Source organism: Microtus pennsylvanicus, chromosome 2, assembly GCF_037038515.1.
Source record: "Microtus pennsylvanicus isolate mMicPen1 chromosome 2, mMicPen1.hap1, whole genome shotgun sequence".
In the NCBI taxonomy this organism is placed as follows: Eukaryota; Metazoa; Chordata; class Mammalia; order Rodentia; family Cricetidae; genus Microtus; species Microtus pennsylvanicus.
Window position 1 is genome coordinate 125,145,367 of NC_134580.1, and position 7,301 is coordinate 125,152,667.

General features: G+C 49.3%; 1 protein-coding gene across 1 annotated transcript; it reads right to left on the reverse strand.

Moving 5' to 3' along the window:
- Window positions 1–2,726: 2,726 nt before the first annotated feature.
- Window positions 2,727–6,477, reverse strand: Thbd (thrombomodulin). Its single transcript, XM_075962395.1, has one exon. The coding sequence runs from the start codon at window positions 6,141–6,143 to the stop codon at window positions 4,413–4,415; it is 1,731 nt and encodes a 576-aa protein (XP_075818510.1). The 5' UTR covers window positions 6,144–6,477; the 3' UTR covers window positions 2,727–4,412.
- Between the last annotated feature and the right edge of the window lie 824 nt (window positions 6,478–7,301).

The following is a 7,301-nucleotide window of genomic DNA, read 5'->3' on the forward strand; positions in this document are numbered from 1 at the left end:
AGAGAAACAGAAGTAGAAGAATGAGGGTTGCCGCTGCAAAGCTGCTCGCTCGCTTTCTCTCTCTCTCTCTCTCTCTCTCTCTCTCTCTCTCTCTCTCTCTCTCTCTCTCTCTCAACCCAAACAAGCTCACCCTGTTTCACCAGCCAAGTGGTTTTTCAATTGAGGCCTGGGAGACAGATGCTAAGGCCATTCTGGTGCGATGAGGCCTCTGAAGGAGGGGCAGACGGTTCTGCCACCACCCTGTAACTTCCTCTCCCAGCAGATTACTTTCTGACAGAGGTTTAAAGACAGACATCCCCAGCCTGTAGTCTGAGGGACACAACTATCACAAGCCTGGCTTTGAATGCTGGGGCTTCCCCCTGGATCCCTGAAGCCCTCTGTCCCCCACCCCTTTTCAAGTAGGTATGACTTGAGGGAACACATTCCATGGGTTCTTCTCTGATTTGCAATCACACTTTCAAAACAGGCTGAAAAGGAGTCTGATTCTGTTAGAATATGATGTTAAAACAATATTTAGTCTTTCATGAGTGAGGAAATCAATTGTTTGCTTATGTCTAAACCTGCTGACCAAGAGAAAAAGGAGGAAGAAACCACTTGAAGCAAAAGTTAGTGCTGAGCCAGGCATTCATTCTGGAAAAGAAAAAGAGCAAATCTGGTGTGACCTGTGTCATTCTCTGAACTTCAGGCAAAGGTCAGGAGCTGTTGCTGGGTACCACTTTCTCAGAGCCTAATCACCATGCTGTGTTTTGTGTTCTTTGTAAACCCCATTTTCCTGATATTGCAGTATCCACGACTGGTCGGCCCCAGAACAGAAGTAGCATCCGAGATCCTGGCCTTGTCCACAGCACAGCAGTGCTCCCAGTGTCACCTACATAGGAGGCCAGAACCATCTAGACTGGAGGTAGTTCCTCCTTGCGTCATCTGAGAGCATTTCCTCTCCTCTCCGTGATGTCACAACAGTGGCAGAAGTCTCTGGACCCCTCCACGTTGCTGAGATTTAGAAGTAGGAAGTAAGCCAGAGCTCTTGAAAGCTTGGATTTCCCAGCTACTATAGGGTCACTTTCGCCTTGCAAACAGATCCCCCCTTAAATTGTAACTAAGGCCCCAATTCACAGTCTCAGTTCCTCCAGGACTGATAGGCAAAGTGGCAATATATCCCTAAAGGTCATTCTTGCACTGTTCTGAATTTGCCTCCACGGTGTTCCCCATTCTGGTGTTACCTCTTCTTTATTCATGTAAACATCTATTAACCCAAGGGCTCACGCTCTTGTAGTTATTAAGCGTGTACTATGGGCAAGAAACTGCTTGCTCATCTTTTTACTCCTCATACAACCATACCGAGGTAGCACTTCTGGCTCTTATTTTTAAACTTTGGCGGGTGCCTGCGAGATTGAGTAAGCTCATATATCAGGCTGGTGTGAGGTCAAGGTGTCTGTGATAGTCCCATCCTATGTTAGCTCTGTTGGCTGCCTACAGGACAAACTGCACATTTCTCTCTCTTTTTTTTAAGAGTCTAGAAGTTTCTATTCTCTTTCTGAACAATTTCCAAGCAGAGCAAGTTCCTGATTTAAAAAAAACAACTCCGAGTGCCCTGCAGCACTGAGGCTCTTTCCCTTCCTCAGGACTCCCAGCATCATGCAGTTGCACCTGTCTGATCTCACCTCCATTCTCACAGATCCCTGGGCTGCATGATGAACACTCCACCGTGGGGTCGCAGTGAAGGGCTTTGTTGCTCAAGTGTGAAGACCTGAGGTAATAGTCCCCCAAACCGACATCAAAATCTGACATGGTGGTATTCACTTGCAACCCAGCCCTGGAGAGCAATGGACATCCTAATGGAGTCATCTACCAGAAGTCAGTGAGATCCAGGTTCAATGACAGGTCTTGTCTCAATAAAAAATGAGTAAATAAAATACAGGCAATTTAGGAAGACATCCTGATGTTGACTTCTGACCTGTACAAGTGCCTACAGGGGTGAATACATATGCATACAGCCATACCCCCAATACACACACACACACACACACACACACACATACACAGCCTTCCCACAGTAACAGCACAGGTCAACACTGAGAATCTCTGCCCTACCTGGATGTCAAAAATTATCTGAATATCTTACTTATCTGTTTTTTCTCTCGTGTTTGCCTCATGGAAAAATTTCCTATTCCAGCATGTGAAATTCAGATGGCTACACCTTTCCACCAAAAGGGCCCTAGAGATCAGTGTCACAAAAACAACCTGTCATTACCAACAGTGACCAGTGACAAGGATTGTTTCATACCAGAAGAAATGACCTTGGCAATCAGAAGCCATTCGTGAATTCGCACCAAAGCTCCCTCACGATAATTTCAAGTTTTCCATGTCAGAGAATCGAACAGGCAAAGTGGAAGCATACACAGAAAAACACTCAGCTGGGAAGCTAAAGACGCCTCAGATCCTAGAGTGTCTAGAACACAGACATGAGACATCCTGTATAAAGTTGTTGCGGCTACACAAATGAAAAATGAATATCCGCCTTACAGAGATAGCATCAACTCCTTCTACATGGGCAATAACTTGCTTTTGGGCAATATTTAAAGTCAGAGACTGTGCCGTGAGCAGGTGACAGGGTGCAGTCCAGCCTCTCGTACACCTCCTGGAGTCTGCGTTGTTTGTGTGCATAAAATAAGGCATAAAATGAGGGACCTGGGGGAGAGGAAGGAAGGACAAGAGACACCCAAAAGCTCATTGTAATCTGTTTATTTTGTACATGTGACGTCATAAGCAAAGGCTTTGCCTGTGTTCTAGCTAAACTCCAATAAATAAATAGCTATGTACAAATGTGCTGAGCTTACAAAACAGTAAAGAAAAACCTTTCCTTACAAAAGATACACATATGATACATTTGTTCCTTACACTGACATATGCCTTTGTTCCAGCTTAGTTAAATCAAAACCCTTGTGGACCCTGTGTGGCAATATCTAGAGGTGTGTACCTAGTCTTTTTTTTTTTTAGCCAGAAAGCAAAGCTATGCAGTGAAAAATTCCTCAGTTTCTTGATAATAAATGGCCTAGCATGACCTGCTACTTATTATTAACTGACATTTAATGTTCTCCAGAAAGTTGGAAACCGTTGTTAAAATGCAACTTCTTGTAAAGGGGGGATGGGGGGTGTGCTTAGGATTTTGCAGTTCTAGCCAGATCCCTAGGGAGGTCCCAATCCCTGTGCACAGGCTAGCGGCCAGGGCTAGAAGGTCCCTCCTTAGTAGAAGATGTTGTCCAAGGGCCTCATTAAACAAGGTCCTATCTAGGCACCCTCCAGGCTGCATTCCCAAGCTCTCTTGTCTCCCTAAGCAGCCACTGCTTTATTTGGGACATTAAGTGACAAGAGCAGTTGAGAGACAAGTAGGCACAAAGCATAGAACTCAAAACTTTGCTGGAAGATGCTTCCGTCTGTCAATCTCAGATATGTCTAGCCTAAGGACCACATACATCCCAGGATAGCTATGAATGTGGCCCAATACATGAGAAGATGGCAGTGACCTATTGCAACATCAAAACGTTGGACCAAGACTCATCTGAACATTTTCAACACTGTCAAAAATTAGTAACACTATAGAAACTGTGTAAAAAAACTTAAACAATAATTACCTTTTGCTATTCTAAATCAAAACAACAACAATTAAAAAATAAGCTCACTGTTTCAACAACAAAGATGAAATTTAAAAGAAAAAACCTCCTTGAGTTTGATTTCTGTGACATTTGAGCATACTAACTAGTGTTTAGCTATAGCATTTTAACTTTCATTAAAATTATTTTGCTTTGGAAACCTAAATTTTCCGATTAAATTTCCAAAGCCAGTGGGGGAAAAAACTTCCTGCTTTTAGTGTTTCTTTTCTGTTTCACATAAGAATTTTGTCTGTAAAGAAGGATAAAAGCAAAATAAAATCAGGTTTGGGGGAGGAGAAAAATGAAAAAGAGAAAGTGTAAAGGGGAGGGAAGGGATGGAGGAATAGAAAGACAGGAGAGTTCCAGGCAGGGAAAAGCTGAAGGGAAGAGAATGATTAAAAAATAAATATCTGGGTCATCTCCAGCCGGTGGGGTCAAGGTTTGCCTAAAGGCTTAAGATTAGCAGCCTCTACACATCCTGCACCATAAGGTGAGGACTGGGGCACTCTGCAGTCTGATTGTCACTGTGCATTTGCCACCTCCGCCCAGTTGTTCAGTATCAACTTGGAAGAAGCTGGGCTCTCCCGCTTCAAGTCCTTGCCACCCCTGCTTCTCATGAGGATGTGGCGGGGTCTTCTCGGGTTATCATGTCAGCCAGGATGCTTTTAAGTTACCAGAGGGCACAGCTAAGAGGCCTGAGAGAGAGAAAAAGTACTGAACCAAGAAAGAATAAGGCAACCTGGGTCTCTGGGGCGAAGTCCCTCAGAACTTCTGCAGCGTCCGATCAGTTCTGACATGCTGCAGTACTACCTCCTTGGCTGGTGATGCGCACTTGTACTCCAGCTCCGCACGCGCAGCTCCCTGCTTCTTGCGCAGGTGACAGAGAAGAGCCAAAAGCGCCACCGCCAGGGATAAGCTGGCGATGGAGATGCCAATGAGCACGCCAGAATGCACTGGCTTTGTGGACGGCGGACCTGTTGGAGAACCTGGTGTCGGACTGACAGGGGGTTCCCCAGAGCCTCCCTCCTCTATTTCATTAATAGCCGTGGGGGGATCACAGTCCTTGCTAACCTGACCAGCAAGGGCCGTGTCGGGCCCACAGATGCACTCATAGGAGCCGGGAAGATTTCGACACTCGCTGTGGAGGCATTCGCCTTGAGTGCACTCGTCAATGTCCACGCATATGTAGCCTTCGTCCAGGATAAAACCTTCAGGGCAAAGGCAAAAGTCAGGGGAGTTAGGGTCACAGTCTGCCGGACATGAACTAGTACTGCAGAACATTTCGCACCTGTGCGGATCCTCGGGTTTGGGTTTGAAGCCCTCAGCACAGATACAACGGTACTCGGTGGCGTTCACTGGCTGGCACTGATATTCGCAGTCAGATCCATAGCACGGATCCAAAAGCTCCACGCACTCTCCATCCACCAACTCATAGCCATCAAAGCAGCGACATTCAAAGCCGCCCTTGGTGTTGACACAGACCTGCGGGCATGGATTGGGCCCCTGCGCACAGTCATCTACATCCTCGCACTTGTGTTGGTCGGCTGCCAACTTGTAGCCCGTCTCGCACATACAGGTGAACTCGCCTGGCTTGCTGCCGTTGATGCAAAACTGCTCACAGACCCCATTGCACGGTTTCGCCACGGGTTTTATGCATGAACGACCATCAGCCTGCAGGTTGGTGTCCATGGGGCAGTGGCATCTGGGCTCTCCCGTGCTCTGGTTGCACAAGTACTCGCAGCCACCATTCTCCACATTGCAGTTCCAGGCTCCTGTCGCTTCCCGAGACCAGTGTCCCTCCGAAGTTCCAGGCTGGGCCTCACACACCAGCTCCAAGCCGAGGGGCTTCACCTCAACGGAGCTGCCTACCGGCAGAGTCTGAAAGTCCGCACCACTGACCCCGAACGGGGTGTTGTAGGTGCTAGAAATGTGGGCAGCCTCGAGATCTCGGGGATCCACCGCCAGGGGCCTGCAGGACGTTGTAAAATGGAACTCGCAGAGGAAGCCGTCGGTCTCGGTTTCGCACTGCTGCTCCTCCCAGGCCGGCTCTCCGAGTGAAGCATTTGTTGCGGTTGAGACCGTGACGCAAAGCGGGCCACAGAGTGGAGCTCCCTGGTCACTGGGCCGCGCCCACCTGCTGTAACTGGTTTGGTTGTCTCCAGTAACCCATTGGAAGCCTCGCAGGGGATCGAAATGGCCCGGTTCGCCGCAGCCCTGTGGAAGCTTTAATCCGATCCAAGGGCGTGAGTTCATACCACTGTCGTTGCTCAGCAAAAGCGAGATGACATCGGCAGCCACTGAGGAGCGTACTGTCATTAGATGTCCTTGCAGGCTCTCACAGGCACCGCGGGCATCGAAGAAGTTCGAGCGGCGCTGGAAAAGCGCGAAGCACTCGTGTTCCACGCACTGACTGCCCCTGGACAGCAACTGGGCTAGTGCGGAGATCCCCAGGCCAGCTGGAGCCAGCACACCCAGAAGGAGAACCCCAAGCATGCTCTCCAGGGGTTCGCTTGTAGGCTCCCGGGAAAACTCTAGCCCTGAGACGGTGCGGGCTCCCAGCGCCAGCAGGGGGCTTTCGGACGCTTTGGGCGACAGCAACTAGCCTCTACCGCAGCCTAGACGTTTCCAGCCTAGGCTCCTAGTCCCGGCGAGTCAGCCTCTGACATGCCACTCCGCTGCGGCTCCAGTTTATAAATGCGCAGCCCTCCCTCTCTGGACGTTCGGGAAAAGGAAGGAAGTGCTTGGTGGGAAGGGCTGATGCTGCATTCTCGGATTACTGGGTTCTCCGGACGCCTTGCGCCCGCCCTCCAGCCTGGGATCACCTCTGCGTGATGAGTAAAACTCGGCCAGGGCTCACGGAGGTCCCCAGGCGGGGCCGCAGGCGCCACCAAAAAACAGAACCAAGTCAGCAAGGCGACAGTCCCCGCCCAAGACACTCCGGAGTAGCCTGCGGGTAGACACACACACACACACACACACACACACACACACACACACACACACGCTTCCTCATAGATGCTACCAGACTTTGAAGAATGGTCTCGGTGGGGCTCTAGTAAGAAGAAACTGAGAGTCTGGTAGAGGGTGTGTCTGAAACCTGCAGGGCATTGGGAGGGATTAGCAAACACCCACAGGATGACGGGATTGATCCCTCAATTAGACAGACCCAAGACCAGGAGCCAGGAAACCTGGTTGCAGCGACAAACGGAGGACTAAGTCCCAGAGGACCTTATACAGGGTTAGAGAAACAACTCCAATCTAAGAAGACTGGCCTAATAACCCCAGACCCTCCACACCTCCACTGGGCTCAGAGGACTGGCCGGTGATCGCCAGTTCAAGACCTGATCTGGTTGCCCAAGAAAGTCGCTGGGCTTAGAGATCTTGGCCCTCTTCCCCAGTACTATCCCTGCAAAGCCCAGTGGGGAGAAGTGTGAAGTGTGTTGGTTTCCTTTGTTCTGGTTTTGTTTTGTTTTGTTTTGTTTATTCCAAGCCCATCCGGCGCGGCACCCCTCAACAAAACTGACTGGGAGCTGCCGCAAGGAGGCGGTGTGAGCTACAGTGGAACCCATCTGGTTTCTTTAGAGGTGTTGATTTCCTGGAGAGGCTCGAAAGATAGAGGTGCCTACACATTCCATTTGCTCACAAAAGGCT

Coding starts and splice junctions, on each gene's coding strand:
- Thbd (XM_075962395.1), bottom strand. CDS start 6,143: ATGCTTGGGGTTCTCCTTCTGGGTGTGCTGGCTCCAGCTGGCCTGGGG.